Source organism: Lactuca sativa, chromosome 1 (genome assembly GCF_002870075.4).
Source record: "Lactuca sativa cultivar Salinas chromosome 1, Lsat_Salinas_v11, whole genome shotgun sequence".
In the NCBI taxonomy this organism is placed as follows: domain Eukaryota; kingdom Viridiplantae; phylum Streptophyta; class Magnoliopsida; order Asterales; family Asteraceae; genus Lactuca; species Lactuca sativa.
This window is the reverse complement of record NC_056623.2, coordinates 170,782,015-170,799,788: the sequence shown is the minus strand read 5'-3', so window position 1 is coordinate 170,799,788 and position 17,774 is coordinate 170,782,015. Positions and strand designations below refer to the sequence as shown.

The 17,774-nt window shown below is 40.9% G+C and overlaps 1 protein-coding gene across 1 annotated transcript; it reads left to right on the top strand.

Annotated features, from left to right (window-relative positions):
* The first annotated feature begins 15,292 nt into the window (after positions 1 to 15,292).
* Positions 15,293 to 16,437, top strand: LOC111915517 (uncharacterized). The gene is made up of 3 exons (XM_023911172.1): positions 15,293 to 15,437; positions 15,534 to 15,986; positions 16,319 to 16,437. Exons 1-3 carry the CDS (start codon positions 15,293 to 15,295, stop codon positions 16,435 to 16,437), a joined length of 717 nt encoding a protein of 238 aa, XP_023766940.1.
* The last annotated feature ends 1,337 nt before the right edge of the window (positions 16,438 to 17,774 follow it).

The following is a 17,774-nucleotide window of genomic DNA, read 5'->3' as shown; positions in this document are numbered from 1 at the left end:
TGGTCTTAAACCCTAGTTTATGGTGCATTTTGCCTAGATCTCCCTCTCTACATGTAAAGTTTGCAACTTTACGTGAGGAGTAGGCTTGGGAAGAGTAGATCTATGGTTTGGAGTCCCTGCATGACTCGGAAGTCCTCTGCATGTTGTGGAACCGAATGGACTCGGCGAGTCCTTCGAGTGGACTCGGCGAGTAGCTTGAAGATGGGGAGAACTCGACGAGTGGGATGAACAGCTCGTCGAGTCGGATGAAGATGGGCATGAACTCGGCGAGTTGGTTGGAGATTGCCTTGTGCTCGGCGAGTCTGTTATTGGACTCGACGATTCAGGTCGCGTGGTCCCAAACCCTTCGAGTTAAGTCTCGAGTCAGCGAGTCGAGCCAGGACTCAGTGAGTTGATCAGGTCAGGATTCGGGAATCAGTAGACTCGGCGAGTCAAGTCGCGATTAGAAGGACTTTGAGCATAAGAACTCGGCGAGTCAGTAGGTGGACTCGGCGAGTAGGGTTGACCTGGAAGGTTGACTTTGACCAGGACTTTGACTTGGACCAGAGTTGACTTGGTTAACTTTCGGGGTCAGTTAGACTAAGCATTGCTTTGATATTGATAGCTCGAGAAGCTAGTAGAGCCAGAGTTCAGTGAGTGGTCAGGCAGCAGCTAGTGGGATCATCAGCAAGTTCAGCCAATGCAGGTGAGTTTCCCTTTGTATGAATGGGTCTACGGCCACAATGCCGGCCCATATAGTTATGAGTAGAAGACCCGGGGGTTAGCCCTAGGCACAGTATGCTAGTATGATATTCGGACGAGGTCCCATGATAGAGGGCGGGTGCCCAAGAGATGGTTTAAGTGATAGTTTATACTTGTTGTCTGTGTGATACTTGTATGTGCCTGGTAGGGAGGTGAGTGTGGGCGAGGTCCCGTATCTCACCAATAGCAGAGTGTGGATGGTGTTCCACATCTCAGTAGCAGCATCCCAGGGGCGAGGCCCAAGTTAGGAAAGAATTGAAAGTGGGTAGGAGTATGGACGAGGTTCCATGACTCATCAGTAGCAGGACACGGGCGGGGCCCACAGATAGGCGAGGCCTTAGAGCAAGAGCTGTTAGCATACGTTTAGCTTATGTGATGTTATGTGATATGTGTGTGTGCTATTATATGTTAGTGGGCGGGGCCCTGTGACAGGCGAGGCCTAAGTGAAACAGATCTGTATCCGAGCGGGGCTCGAAGCCAGGCGGGGCCTGGAGCGGCGGTGCCGTTGTAGCGGGCGAGGCCCGAGGTAAGGGGCGGGGACCAGGATAGCGGGCGTGGCCCAGTATTTGCAGTATGTGTTAGTTGCAGCTAGTTAGAGGGCGTGGCCCAATATGTGCAGTGTGCAGTTATGTGCATGGTATGTGGTAGGGTGGGGAACTCACTAAGCTTCGTGCTTACGGTTTTCAGTCTTGGTTTCAGGTACTTCCGGTAGCGGATGATGGAGCTCGGGATGATCGCATGGCACACACCATAGTTTAGACAGCCTTGGAATGTTTACTCTGATAACGAATATGCATTTTGGAAACTAACACTTTGTTTATGGTTGAAAACGATGAATTTACTTAACGTAATGTTTTATTAAAAGAAATTTTTAGTCTGAAATTTTTCGGATGTTACAAGTTGGTATCAGAGCCTTGGTTTGAGGGATTCGGGCATACTCTCGGGTGTGCTTGAACTCAAACTGAGGGGTCGGATAAAAAGTTTTCAAAAAAATGAAAAGACGGTTTTGTAAAAAGAATTTTGAGAACGAAAAACAGTTTTAGAAAAGCAAAAAGAATCCAGAAAGAGAAGAATTTTGAAAGAGAAATAGGGGTGTGGTGCATGCAATCAACCGAGCTCAAGTAAGTACCCCAAAATACCCATACAAGTTTATGTTATGATTATCAGTTGATAGAACAACATGCTAGAATGGGACTAAGGATCTAGGGATGATGCCTTATGTGCCTGTTATTTGTGCTTTTGAGTTGTATAGTAGTGCTGAGTAGACAGTAGTAGGATAGCCTGTTTAGGTTATGCTTGAGTTGTGAGTTTGTGTTGCATGCTAGTTCAGATTCTTGCTATGTGGATATGATTGCTTGAGTATGTTATGGTTAGATTTTTCCCTTGTTCGAATGCTGCTTGCTTTGTGCATTGTGGGATTCTGAGTGATGGGAGTTAGCCTTAGGTGGATACAACACGTCACATGCGATCAGGGTTGAATAATCTCAGAGTGCTGGATTTGGTCCTATTGCGCAGCTCTCGTTTGAGTCCAACCGTTGTAGGGACGAGTCTTTACTTGAAGGATTATCTGAGCCTCGTCGCATGTGATGGTATCCTGGTGATGGCTAATTGGCATCACAAGGAGACCTTCAGCAGCTGAGGACTGGTTTGAGTTGAGTCAGAGGTTTCCCTAGGGTAAGCCTAGGATGAGATAGTGTTGGGAGCAGTATTAGTGGATAAGGGACCTGGTGGAGTCAGAGCAATTCCTGAAGAAAGTACGGATAGATGTGGAAGGTAGTATGGGCCCGTACTACTGAAAGCAGAGGATCCGTACTCGATTCGGGAAAGGCCGAGACAAGACCAGGAACCTGGTAGGGCATGTTTGGTCTCGCATCAGTGATGAGTATTCTGATAGTGGTTGTGGTATATTTTCAGCATGGTGACATTGCAAGAGAGACCAGCGGGCGGATCAGGCGCCGGAGAGGGACCAGGCTTGGGTTCAGGGGCTGAGTAGCTCAAGGAGCGGATGAGAGAGTTGATATCAACTGAGGTTACGCGCAGTATTCTAGCTCAGACTCCTATGATCTTTGGCACGGTCAAGGAGGGTATACTGGAGATCTTGGATGAGAGGCTGGGAGCCTTCCGTACTGAGATGATGGCATTGATGGGAGCGCGTACCTTGACATTTCGAGAGTTCAGATCCTACGGGGCACCAGATTATCATGGGGCTAGGGACCCCATTGCTAGCAGCAGATGGTTGGCTGATGTAGCCAACGCTTTTCGTTCGAGCAAGTGTCCCGAGGGGGACAAGGTCAGACTCGCTTCCTGTCTTCTGAAAGACAGAGCGAGGGATTGGTGGGAGGAGATTGGTCATGCTTTGGGGGATGATTCCGCGTTGGACGCGATGACTTGGAGCGATTTCTCGGCCAGGTTCAGGGCGGAGTTTTCGCCAATGATTGAGGTGCAGCAGCTGGCACGAGAGTTTCAGGATTTGACGCAGACTACTGAGACTGTGGCGGAGATCACCGCCAAGTTCAGGGAGAGGGCTCTTCTTGTACCGCAGTATGTCGCGGATGAGGAAATGAAGAAGGCTCGGTACCATGAGATGTTGAGGGATGACATCAGGGAGTTCGTGAGCAGATCCAGCTGTAAGACGCTGGAAGATATGATTGCTCGGGCTAGAGAAAGGGAATTTGATTTGGAGCAAATCCGGAAGAGGAAGTCGGATGAGGTTTAGGTAGCTGCGGGTTCGGTCAAAAGGCCCAAGGGATCGGATTCGAGATCGAGGGATCATCAGGACCGCAGTCGGTGCGGAAGGTGTGGCAGGGCGCACGGGGGCGCGTGCAGGAGTGGTAGCGGTGGTGAGTCTGGCTATTTCAAGTGCGGTCGGACTAATCATTTCAGCAGGGATTGTACTGTTACCGCCGCGCAGGGATCATACTTGATATGTTTTCACTGCAACCAGCGGGGCCACAAGAAGGCCCAGTGTCCCAGTTTGTTTTCAGCAGGACGGGTGATGGCACCCGCCCCTGCGACCTTGAGGATCACAGATGGCTGTCAGGGCCGGGTAAAGGCACCTGCAGCAGGGAGCAGGGCTTTTCAGATGACGACCTTGGAGACGCGAGCATCGTCGGACGTTGCAGGTATGCAATTTCCATTTTCAGTTCTTTTATTTGTGCATGATTATATTGTTATGGTTCCGCATCATCATTGGTATGGGTATTTTGTTTGAGTGGTTGATTGCAATCGAGTTATATGCCATCTGCATACCTTGGATATTTGTATGGTAGTAGGGGATGTGCTTTATTGAAGAAGGTTTCAAAGGAAGCAGTAGTTGTAGCATGCGTGGAAGGGATTTGGTGCGTCTTGTTAGTTCGGAGTGGTTCAGTGATAGAGATGGATTGGTGAAATCCCTAGCTATGGCTGGCTTGGGTTCCTCAGTAGATGGACTATGGAATGGTAGCAAAGATCGGGGTCTCTTTTGAGTTTTGAGCAGCAAGGGGTAAGCAGGATCGAAGTGGGGGAGAATCCTTCGAGTAAGCCAGTGGAGGAGCACGCAGACCCAGATTGAGTGTGTGACCTCCATGAAGGAGAAGAGGTAGTTCAGCGTTTGATGGTTGAGGATTCAGGGTTGGGAGTTTGAGGACTCCCCACCAACTAATGTGTGCGTTGGTAATGGTTAATGCGTGTTTGGGAATTCAGGTTGTGGATCGCCCGTAGGACTCGAGGGAGTCGGAATGAGGATCTTGAGAGTTAATGGCACATGGGTGCCTTCGTAATAGCAATCAGGGGTGGAAGTGTTGTAAGACTACGGGGCAGCCGTAGCATTCACTAGCAGTCAACAATGGATGGTGATGTAAGGCTATGGGTAAGCCGTAGCATTCCTTAGTCGCTTTGTTAGCGGAGTTGGGGCGAGGCCCGTATGAGATTAGCAGTGTAGACGAGACCAGGGAGCAGGGTTGCTCAGTAGTATGGTTGGGTGAGACCCGTGGGCGAGGCCCGAGCGTGAGTGAATAGACTAGTGGGACTAGAAGGATAGGGGCAGGTGGGACCCGTGGGCGAGGCCCGTGAGTTTTAGCAGCACAGGTGGGACCTGGTAGGGACCTTCATGTCAAGTTAGGGGATCAGGGATCCCAGGTTTGTAGTGCCTGAATGGCAGAATTGATTGAGCAGTTATAGGTGGTCGAGGTTTCTTTGGAAGTCGCTGAGAGCGACTAGTGATGGTGTTGGGTCTAGCTACCGGTGGGAGTCGGTAATCCAGATATTGATAGGTTCGTAGGGACCAGAGTAGTCTCAATTCATCCGGAAGGCAGATGAGGAATGGAAGAAATATTTAGTCAGTAGTAGTGCGGGAAGGCGGGTTATGGTGGAATTCAGTTAGTTGAGTCGAGGGGTGCTCGACACCAAGTTATGACAAGAGAGGTGTGTCAGTGGTTACTGACGGTAATGACCCGTACTGGTAAAAGTGGGGGTGATGGAGTTGGTGGGGGATAGGGCCTTCACAATGTCAGAAGGAATAGTTGGTTATGGGGTTTTGCCTTGGGAAGGCAAGGAATTGTGCATGAAAAGGAAGGGGTGAATCCCTATGGATTCAGTGCAGTATTCAGAGGGTACCAGAAGGATTGTCGGTTGAGTATGTTGTGCTTCCAGAAGGTTCAGGGTCAGGGTAGACCCAGGATTATTATCTGCAAGGATTAATGTTAGTCGGAACGACCTAGCTAAAGGCCATCGAAGGTGGGCAGCGGGTGTTGGAATAATTGGTGGGATATTGAGAGCAGACCGCAGGCGATGGGCCATAGCAAACTTCGAGGACGAAGTTTAGTTTAAGTGGGGGAGAGTTGTAACACCCAAAGTCTTGAAAGTCCAGAAAGTAAAGGAAACCCTAGATTTAAGGGGGACTCGGCGAGTCCAAGGAGGAACTCGGCGAGTCCGAGCGGGATCCGAGTCGAGGAGTAAGTGACCGACTCGGCGAGTCGGCCAAGGTGACTCGGCGAGTCTAGTCTGTGCGAGGAAAACCCTAAATCTGGGGCTTGGAGCCTATTTAATCACCTCATTCTTCTTCCTAGGCTCCTTTACTGTCTCTCACACCCAGAACGCCGCACCCTAAGCCTCCATTGCGTTCATTCAAGATTTTAGCCATTTTTGAGTGGTTTTAAGGAAGAAGAAGAAGGGGGAATCTTTGAAGCATCAAGGAGTGGCCTTGGATCCGAAGTTTGGGGATCATTTCAGAGCATTTGAAGGTATTAAGTCGTTTCTCTCCTCCAGATTTTCCTTGGTTATGAGTTTTGGGGCTTTTAGGCCATGTTTAAGATCAATCTCGAGCTTGAGGTCCAGATCTGAGGTTGCTACCTCAGATCCATGCTTGTTTTGGTATAGAATCCCGTAAAGTATCAGTCATTGAGTGGATTATGGAGCCTCTTGGTCTTAAACCCTAGTTTATGGTGCATTTTGCCTAGATCTCCCTCTCTACACGTAAAGTTTGCAACTTTACGTGAGGAGTAGGCTTGGGAAGAGTAGATCTATGGTTTGGAGTCCCTGCATGACTCGGAAGTCCTCTGCATGTTGTGGAACCGAATGGACTCGGCGAGTCCTTCGAGTGGACTCGACGAGTAGCTTGAAGATGGGGAAGAACTCGACGAGTGGGATGAACAGCTCGTCGAGTCGGATGAAGATGGGCATGAACTCGGCGATTTGGATGAACAACTCAGCGAGTTGGTTGGAGATTGCCTTGTGCTCGGCGAGTCTGTTATTGGACTCAACGATTCAGGTCGTGTGGTCCCAAACCCTTCGAGTTAAGTCTCGAGTCAGCGAGTCGAGCCAGGACTCAGTGAGTTGATCAGGTCAGGATTCGGGAATCAGTAGACTCGGCGAGTCAAGTCGCGATTAGAAGGACTTTGAGCATAAGAACTCGGCGAGTCAGTAGGTGGACTCGGCGAGTAGGGTTGACCTGGAAGGTGGACTTTGACCAGGACTTTGACTTGGACCAGAGTTGACTTGTTTAACTTTCGGGGTCAGTTAGACTAAGCATTGCTTTGATATTGATAGCTCGAGAAGCTAGTAGAGCCAGAGTTCAGTGAGTGGTCAGGCAGCGGCTAGTGGATGGTGTTCCACATCTCAGTAGCAGCATCCCAGGGGCGAGGCCCAAGTTAGGAAAGAATTGAAAGTGGGTTGCGCCCGTATCTCACTATCAACAGGAGTATGGACGAGGTTCCATGACTCATCAGTAGCAGGACACGGGCGGGGCCCAGAGATAGGCGAGGCCTTAGAGCAAGAGCTGTTAGCATACATTTAGCTTATGTGATGTTATGTGATATGTGTGTGTGCTATTATATGTTAGTGGGCGGGGCCCTGTGACAGGCGAGGCCTAAGTGAAACAGATCTGTATCCGAGCTGGGCTCGAAGCCAGGCGGGGCCTGGAGCGGCGGTGCCGTTGTAGCGGGCGAGGCCCGAGGTAAGGGGCGGGGCCCAGGATAGCGGGCGTGGCCCAGTATTTGCAGTATGTGTTAGTTGCAGCTAGTTAGAGGGCGTGGCCCAGTATGTGCAGTGTGCAGTTATGCGCATGGTATGTGGTAGGGTGGGGAACTCACTAAGCTTCGTGCTTACGGTTTTCAGTTTTGGTTTCAGGTACTTCCGGTAGCGGTTGATGGAGCTCGGGATGATCGCATGGCACACACCATAGTTTAGACAGCCTGGGAATGTTTACTCTGATAGCGAATATGCATTTTGGAAACTAACACTTTGTTTATGCTTGAAAACGATGAATTTACTTAACGTAATGTTTTATTAAAAGAAATTTTTAGTCTGAAATTTTTGGGATGTTACAGTGTCCATATTAGGGAATTGAATATTGAAAATCTATGTCTAGATTGGAAACTTTTATGCGAAAGGATGTTCAAAGGAATGTACTTTGAGTGAGAGACATCATATCTAAGGAATTGTCTTGTAACAATCTCCGATAGAGGACTTTGTAATATCATTGGCAATAGTCTTTGTGACTTTGGTGCAGTGACATTACGAAAGGATGATTGCATAAAATGTTAGAATCTAGTATATTCTATAAGTAGTAAGAATTTAATATTCTTACACTTATGAAAAATGGATTTGGAGTTGTGAAATGAGAATGATTGGAAATGTGTTCAATGTGATCTATTTCACAAAGTAAGAACCATAGGTAAACATTGTGTGCATGCTAGGAGCATGGGACAAGTGTTGTAATTCAAGTAAGAAGTTGATTACCCGAAACGACAAATAATGAGTAATCGATATGGTGATAAATAAAAGGAGTTTTATTTATGCTCAAAGGTTTGAGGCCATATGGGATTAGTATTATTCTTGTGTTTCACTTTGCATGTTTTGACTTCCAGAATAATAGAGTTTATTAAGAATAATCGAATTATTCGAACGGGCCACAGTCGTTCATATGTTGGAAGTAGGTATGAATGAAGACTGTCGTGAATTGGTGTGTGGATTGTCTAAAGAGCATTAGACATAAGCAAATGTCTGCTGCAACGTTCATGAGTGCTTATGAATATGAATTTGAGCATTGGATCAAACCCACGCTCACTTGGGATCACTCCATGAATTGTATCACGAGTGATTGGTGAGACGATAACATTTTATATTCTTGAAACTGAGATGTGTGAGTTGTATCTTGCGAATCGGTTGCACATTGATAATATGTAAACGCACTAGTAACTTGGTGTTATAAAACATATTCTTGTGTGTGATTCGATGCGTGAGTGCAAGCGAGCATTGTATCAAAGTTTATCCGTTCCTTTTATCCAAGGTAGGATAAAAGCGATATCTTTGGGCCCCTCGATGGTTTAGTGATGACAAACGTAAATGCTCGGCCGGGCTAGGGCTAATTTGATTTGTTCAATTAGTCAGTCATCATAAATCAAGAATCGAGATATAGTACAAAGAGAATGATTTGAAATCATGTCTCATATGATATCTAGAATGGAGGAATATATGATCCCTTATCTAAGGACACGCGTATCTGATAAGATCAGAGTTGACAGCGGCTTTGGAAAGCTACGATTGCTGATCAGGATCCGAAGTCAAACGCAGAATAGTTGTTAGACTTATCCAAGTGGGAGACTGTTGGATTAGTGTCTAAGTCCATAACTATTTTGGTATGTACTTGACCTGATGGTGCATGGTCCTTTTGGGTTGCCTTCACCAAAGCAACTTGATTGGAGAAATAAATAGAGAGAGAGGTTATTATGATTTATTAATATGTTATAAGAATAATATATTAAAGGAGAAATCATATTTGTTTAATTAATATTGGTCAATAATTAATTAAGAATTAATTTTGTGATCAAGTGTAATTAATTAAACTAGAGGGGCTGAATTGTAATTATGTGATAGTTACAAAATAAGGTAAGGATTATCTTAAATATAGGGTGAACGAATTTAAGGAGATAATGCCTTAGAATTCGACTAGGATAAGGGTTTCTAAGACTTATCTTATGGTTGCTTGGTGGGCAAGCAACTAGATAAGGATAAGGACTAAAACCCTAATCTTTACACCTATATAAACCCCCTAAGGCTCATGAATTCATCTAAGCCTTCCCAAGAAGTCCTAAGGACGAATTCCTACCTCTATCCTCTCTCTTTATACCTTCTCCATTTGCTCTTGGTGTTTGTAAGCCATTAGAGGAGTGACACTTGTGACTCTAAGCATTCCAAAGTCAATTCAAGGAGGAATTGGGATTGTTGTTGCTACATAACAATCAAGGTACTATCTTAAACCTAATTATATGTTAATATTGATTTCCATATGCTAGAATTAGGGTTTATAGTCTTGGATTCAAAGCATGTACAATAGAGATACCTAGATCCAAGCATTAGGGTTTGTATGAGCACATAGGATGTCTTATGACCAAAACCCATCAGAATCTTACTCAAAAGATGATTGAAACGATCCAAAGTCTGGACAAGTTTTTCATCAGGCTTTTGTTTATAATTCCTTCAATCTATCCCAGATCTCCGTAGCTGTAGCACATGAGCTTACCAAACGAAACGTATCCGATTGCAGCGCAAACCTTATCATCCGTAGAGCTTTGATGTTGCACTGAAACTTCTCTTTTTCATCCTGAGGAATGTATTTGACGTCATTGACAAGCTGATTGTATTCTTTCCGCGTTTTAACAATCTTTGATGTGCTTGAGTGAGCGAAAGGGCCTGAAGTGATTGCTTCCTAGATTAGATACCCATTGTCCTCCGATCCACTCACGTAGTCTTCAAAGTGATGCGTCCAAACTTCATAGTCTTGCGTATACAAGATCGGTATTCTTGTTGTAGACCCTATGCTGTTGGAGATATTTATCGGATTAGTTTGAGAATCGTCCATAGAAATTGTGAATACTTTTGATCGAAAACCTGTAAAAGACCAGACTTGTAATTTTTCGTTTAGGGTTAGATTAACAATTAATGAGATACGCCAATAAAGAGTGACGGCTCAATAAATATCAATCAATGCATAATTAAAATCCTATGAACTTCTTCGACAGAAGAGGTGTGTATGGATTACACAGTCTCCTTCTCTGATACCAATTGATGAGTTCAAAAACTCTTAGATCGATTAGATCTTTCACAAGAATGATAAAAGTAATGAAACAGTTTATGATTAATACGAGTATGAACAGAAAACAGAATCAAACTTATGCTTATGATTCAAAACTGAGTCACGCGTCAGCAGAGCTCGATGAAGAACTTCCGCTGTAGAGGCGAGCTAGGGTTTACAAGCGATGTAAAACGAAAACAATAAAAGCGATGCCATCTAAGTCTGCATGCATGCAGCTTATATACTAAACCCTAATACAAAATAACGCACGGTTGGACAGTCCCAATACCGGCATTCAAACTAGGCTATGGACCGAGCCTATGATGCAATCCAATAGACTCTACACTTAGGGTCAATAATTAGTGATTAATTGTTGTTGGAACTTAAAATCAAGTTATAAAATTAGAGTTGATTGTTGATGTATTTTGATTGTAGGTTGCTATTAACAATTTTTTCAAAAGATAAATAGATGTTGGAGACAACAATGGTGAAGAACTTCAAAAAAAAATAGGGCTAATGAAAGTACACAAGTTCCACAACCTAATAACCATACACCAAAACCACAAGAACTACAATCTAATGAACCTATTTCAAAACCACAAGAACCACAATTTAATGACCATACTCAAAAGTCAAAAGTGCCACAATCTTTTGATTTGAATAATCTTCCTTCGGACACGGGGGAGAGGCCAAAGATTACATCTTATAATCCCAACCAAAGGGATGAAATAAGGAGGGCATATTTGATTAAAGGACCTTGTCAACCAAAGGGGCATAATTTTGAATTTACCTTATATGGTGAGAAGCAAAGATGTTTTGTTGTGGAATGGTTTACCGAATTTCCATGGTTAGAGTATAGTATTAAAAAAAAAAGGCATATTGTTTTTTTTTGCTATTTGTTTAGAGACGTGGTAGGGGGTCAAGGTGGAAAAGATGCTTTTATAACTGAAGGCTTTGACAATTGGAGTAAAAAAAAATCATTCCAGAAACATATGGGTGAGATTCATAGTTCACATCATAAGGCCGAAGAAAAGTGTCATTTGTTATTGAGAAAAAACCAATCTATTGGTGAAGTTTTGCATAAGCAAACGGAACTTGAGCAAAGTAATTATGAAATCCGATTACGTGCTACAATCCGTACTTGTAGATTTTTATTGAAAAATGCATTAGCATTTCGTGGACATGATGAGACGGAAAAGTCTAATAATAAAGGACTTTTCTTGAAGTCTTATCTTTGATTAGAGAGGATAATGAGAAGATTTTTAAATTTACCTTAGAAAATGCTCCAAAAAAATGAAAAGTTAACTTATTCGAAGATTCAAAAAGATATTGTCAATTGCATTTCAAAAGAGATAATCAAGTCTATGTCACACCCCCAAACCAAGGATGGCGGAAACGTCTGGGGGTGGAGGAGTTCATGTATAGTATCACAACAACGAGTAGAATAGTGTTCAAAATAAATACAACCACAATAAATACAATTGAAAAAGTTACACCATCGTATGTGTTTACATGTTTCAAATCAATTACACTATGATGACAAAATGAAATGTTTGACGATTTAACGTCCCCTCCTCAAAATCTGTTGATTTCTTGTGCTACTGGTTTCCTGAGAATACAAGTAGTTTTGAAAGAGTGTCAACAATTAAGTTGGTGAGTTCATAAGAGTTTTATTTGAGAAAGAAGCCGTTTCCTTGTAAAAGCGATAGAGTATGATTCCAGAAAATTTAATATTTTCTTTATTACGTGTGAAATGAACGCTCCTATGTTATGCAATAATGTACCCTGGAAAGACCAATAGATTCCTTCAATAATCACCCAGTGTATATAAGTTATATAAAATTTAAGTTAAATAAACCGTCGAATATAATGGGTCTGCCCTAGATCCACAACCAAATAAGGAACATGAAGTAAGACGGGCCCACCAATTCTAAGTTGATTGCAACTAAATTCGTATGTAACTCTAACATGTACACTTAGCAGTTATGGCCGAAGTCTAACAATTCGAGATGAAACGTAGTTTTAATATCATGAAAGCCATTTTGTGTAAACCTGGTACTTTATAATGTATATTTCAAGAAAAATCCCTTATTTTCCTTATAAAAAGTTATGTAGCCTTAAATCCCAAGACCGAGAATATGTGTGTGTTTTGTACTTATAATGTTTATAATAGTAATGTATTTCCAAATGAAATTCAATATTTTCCTTATAAAAGTCATGTAGTCCTAAATCCTAAGACCGAGAATATGTGTGTGTTTTGTACTTATAATGTTTATAATAGTAATGTATTTCCAAAGAAAATCCAATATCTTCCTTATAAAAGTCATGTAGTCCTAAATCCTAAGACCGAGAATATCTGTGTGTTTTGTACTTATAACGTGTTTGTAGTTTTAAATAGATAAAACCCCTTTTTAAAGTAGAATTTTCCCCATAAACTTGAAAGATTGTTAACTTCCTATGTGAGTCGTTATAACCATACTATAACAAGAATTAACCTGCAGCAACGTTTTTCAGACGTCAAGATCCTATGACTTTTGTCACCCGTAGACCTGTAGGTCCTGCTGTAGCTAGCAGCGAGGTGTGGGGTGTCAATCCCAATATAGATCTATACACAATTATCATGCTTTTCCTACAAGAGACTATGGTTATAACTTACATGATTTTGAACCCGTACTATAAGAGTACGATGGAAGAATTGTCTCACAACTTACGTTAACTAGTTTACATATAGTTTGAATATAAAACCTCTTCCGTGGTGGAAATGAAATCACCTTTTATGTAATAAATTCGTGATGTGAAATCCATAAACTATTACTATTATAGTTTATCATGTAGTATATGAAAAACCCGTTTTGATTTGAGAGTAAAACCTTTTTCATGTAGTATGCTTTTATTGTAAAATCCATAAACTATACTTATTGTAGTTTATTATATGTGTACGAAATGAATGAAAAACCTTATCATAAATGACTAATTTCTGTTTAAGATGATAAACTAATAAGAAATACATCCAACATTTAGAAACTTATTGTTACGTACTTTGCTCAACATACTACAAAGTGTTGTTAATATTGTAAGCTATGTAAGTAGTCTTTAACTTATCTACATTGTTTTAGAAAAATCATACGAAGTCAAAAACTGAATCAGTAAACTATGAGAGCTTAGAAAATGTTTCTAGTTTATTCATAATTTTTATTATGATTTTTAGAAGTCCCTAACTTGTGTGAAAATGTTCATATTCATTGACTGGTCCGAATTCGTTTATGAAATGATAGTCATTTTTGTAAAAATCGCCACAAATTGTATAAACATCGTATGGAGATGTGGAAGTAGTCATTTTAAAGGTATGAACCTGAAATATTTTCATATTAAACACTTTTGAAAGATATTAAGTTTAAGATGGTCAAAACAGTCCGTAAATAGGACTCAACTTTTCTAATGAAAGCTGTTGTTTGAATTTAGTTAAGTTTTTGGTGTATTAACTTGTATTCCCCTCCCCTCCCCCTAAAACTTGAAGAAAACATGAAAATGTAGGAGTATGAACTAACCTTGAGTGATTTCTTAGGAAGTATGTTTGAAGAGAAGAAGTTTCCAAGTCAAGAATACTTGGGAGAAACTTGAAGATTTGAAGATCTAGTAACAAATATGATGATATTTGTGTGAGAAATCCATGACTTGAGTGAAGAAATGTAAGACAATCAAGTGTGGAATGAATTTACTTACCAATAGTGGATGAGAAGTTCCAAACTTCCTGGAGAATCTCGAAATCTTGGAGAGGATATAAGTGGAAGTAAAAGTGTATCTTGGGAGGAGGAGAGTGGGGTTTTACAGATGGAAGAGTGAGGGATTAGAGAGTGGGCTGATTGAAGAGATTTAATGGAGGTATGGGAAGATCTCTAATTGACTAGAGAAAGGTGGGAATAGTGACATGAAGTGGGTATGGGAGGTTGCTTGTGTCATAGATTTATGGAAAAGTCAACACTCCACCTTTTGTACTTTGCATTTGCTCTTAAGAAAAGTGTGGGTTTTAATACAAGAATCCTTAGAATATGCATATTTTATGATCTTGAAAGGTTAAAAATTATAAAATATGGATTTATACAAAAATCTCGTGCGAAAATCATCAAAAACGGGCTTAAAAGACGAATCTAGTCGAAAACCGGGAAAAAAAGAAACTTGTGAGACCAGACCGAAGGTTTGGTCCTAAGCTTGCACGCGAACTTGGTCAGGAGGGAAATGAGAGTGGCTGATCCTAGAAATCTCGTAGGCAAAAGTGTCGTGTGGGAAGCGATGGCGGAGCTTCGGTCCGAGAATCCTGATCCGAACCGAAGGTTAAATGGAGCGAAGGTACCCGAAAGCGATATGGACCGAAGGCTCGGTTCATTTCGGTCCTAAGGAGATTTCAGTTCTTATCAGAGGTTTTGGTCCTCAAGATGGTTTGGTTCCTTAAGAGGGTTCGGTTCGTTAAGGTTGTTTCTCCATTTATCTTCCCGTTTAGAGTCGTTTTCGAATAACTTAAGGATTGGGGTGCCCCAAATGATTATAAAAGTTTTGAGAGAGATTTGGGAGAGAGAGAGAGAGAGAGAGCGAGAGAGATTTAGAGAGACTTTATTTGTGACTTTTGTGAGTGTTTAGCCTTGAAATGCAAGGTTCACAAGACCCGGTAATCCTTGTTATGAGTGTTATACGCCCTCGAGGGGTACAGAACAATGTTTTTACTGAGCAGTTTCACCACTTACCATGTTTAGCATTTAGACTTTTTTGAACTCATGAAGACTTAAAGTCATACTTGCATTATGATGGTGTTTTGTACAATAGTAAACATGATGTAAACCCTAATATACAAGGGTTAATTGAGTTGACCGGTTTGACTTGTTGACTTTATTTGACTTTGACTTGATCAGAAATTGACGGTTGTCACAGTCTATTTGTGATGAAATTGGTAAAGATGTGTTCGGTATATTAGTTGATGAGTCTAGTGATGTTTCCAAAAAAGAACAAATGGCTATGGTTTTGAGATATGTTGATAGACTTGGGATTGTAAAGGAAAGATTTATCGGAGTTGTTCATGTGTTGGATACATCATCTTTGACTCTTAAATCCGCCATCGATCGATATCATTTTTTCCAACAACACTATCGATCAGGTGAGAAATCTAAAATATTTATTCCTTTAACATGATCTTAATTTTATTTTTATGTCTTATATTTTTTTATTAATTTTTTCAAATATATAATTGAAGGGCAAGGTTATGATGGAACAAGTACTATGAGTGGTGCATTCAACGGTTTGAAATATTTGATTTTAAATGAAAATAGTTCTGCATATTATATACATTGTTTTGCACATCAACTTCAGTTAGTGGTTGTGGCGGTTGCAAAGAAATATGATGATGTTGATGAATTCTTTGAACAACTAGGTTTGGTGGTTACTGTTGTTTGTGGGTCTTGTAAGAGAAAAAATATGATACGAGAGATGCAAAAAGAAAGAGTGGCAACCGAAATTGGTATTGGTGAAACTAAAACAGGAAGAAGGTTAAATCAAAAGATTTCTCTTGTTCGAGCTGGAGATACTAGATGGGGTTCACATTTTAGAACAATTGTAAGTTTGTTGAATTTGTTTGCAGAAGTTGTTGCAGTCCTTAAATATGTCAAAGAGGAGGGGTCTACTTTATCTAACCGCAATCAAGCAAAGGGTATTTTATTATATTTCAAAACAGTTGATTTTGTATTTCTTTTACACTTGATGTTGGGAATTCTATGCCTCACCGATACTTTGTCATAGCATCTTCAAAAAAAAGAGCAAGATATTTTGGAAGCGGCTTCGTTAGTAAAAGGGACAAAAAAAGCATTGCTAGTTTTAAGAAAGATGGGTTTTCGCAAATTTGGAAGAAGGTGTGTACTTTTTGTGAAAAACATAGTATTGGAATTGTGGATATATCAGAATATTATGTTACCCCATGAAAGCATAGGATCAACAAGACTAATCAACATCATTTTGAAGTTGTGATTTTTAACATGGTTTTAGATATGCAAATTCAAGAATTTAGGGATAGATTTAGTGAAGTTGGCACGGAGTTGATGGAGAACATGGCGGCTTTGAGTCCTTGTGACTCATTTTCTAGTTTTGATAAAGTAAAAAGTTAAGAGAGATATACAAAAAGGATTTTAACGATTCAGAAAGGGTGTAACTTAATGGGAAACTTGATATCTATTATCAATCTTTGCTCCATGATGAGAGATTTTTCAATTTCAAGGGAATTGCAAATCTCTCTCGTTTATTGGTGTAAACCGGGAAGCACCTCTCTTTTCCTTTGGTTTATAGATTATTAAAACTAACTTTGGTTTTGCCCGTCGCAACCGCAGCTGTTGAACGGTGTTTTTTTGCACTGAAGTTTTTGAAGACTATCACACCCCAAAACCAAGAACGGCGGAAACGTTCTGGGGCGGAGGACGTCATGTATAGTATCACAACACAGTAATAGTAAACAAGTAAACAAACATCATACATTGCATTAAATATATAATTTTAATACATGTGTGTTCTTTGTAATGTAATAGACACCAAAATTGAATGATCAAAAATAAAAGACATGTCTTTTCTGTTCTCCGTCTTCTCAAAAACCTATCACCGGTACCTGTCTACTAATGATCTGAGAATACAAGTTATTTAGAAAGCGTAGATCAACATTTAAGCTGGTGAATTCATAAGTATTTTAGTGTCTTTGATTTGTAAAACTGTAAGAAAAAGACTTGTAACTGTTTGATGAAAAAGTTCGTATAAGTGTGAAAACCCTAGGAAATCCCATATTTCCTACTAGTGTAAAAGTAGTCTTCTACCAAGACCCGATAGTTTTGGAGGTTTGCTTCTCCGTATGAATGAAGGTTTTTCCCCATGCAACTATTATTATCAAAATATATAGTCTACCTCATCGTTTTAAGTGAATGTGTCAGACAGTAAAAGTAAAAAGGAAAATAATATTATCATTGGAATATTATCCTTTGGTACTAGGATAAACACGGCAGAGTAACTTGCCGAATAGTATTAACCGTAGACGTCTGTCGATGTGCATGTTCCCTCTGTAGCCAACAGTTGGGTGTAAAATGGTTAGTCCCGTACGTATATAATAGTATCTACTCATATAATATGTAATAGTCTCTCATCATATAGTATGTAATAGTATCTCTTCATATAATAGGCAGTACATTAGTATAGACTCATGAATGAACTGACTCTTGTATGTTCCAATTGTATGGAGAATAGTAAGTAGTATCTCCTAAACTATACCTATTATAGTTTACTAGTAATGTAGTCTGAAGTGTCCATGTGTGTTTTTACACCTTTGCTAAACAAGGTGTTGGAGCTGAAGTCACAGCCACCTTATCGGATACATATATATATATATATATATATATATATATATATATATATATATATATATATAATTACTACATAAGTGTACATATATGGTTTTTTTAACAAA

Excerpts from the sequence above, each read along its gene's own strand:
- LOC111915517 (XM_023911172.1), top strand. The coding sequence starts at position 15,293 with ATGGCTATGGTTTTGAGATATGTTGATAGACTTGGGATTGTAAAGGAA. Across the intron at positions 15,438-15,533 it reads CCAACAACACTATCGATCAG|GGCAAGGTTATGATGGAACA; the intron begins GTGAGAAATCTA and ends ATATAATTGAAG. Across the intron at positions 15,987-16,318 it reads TAACCGCAATCAAGCAAAGG|ATATGCAAATTCAAGAATTT; the intron begins GTATTTTATTAT and ends ACATGGTTTTAG.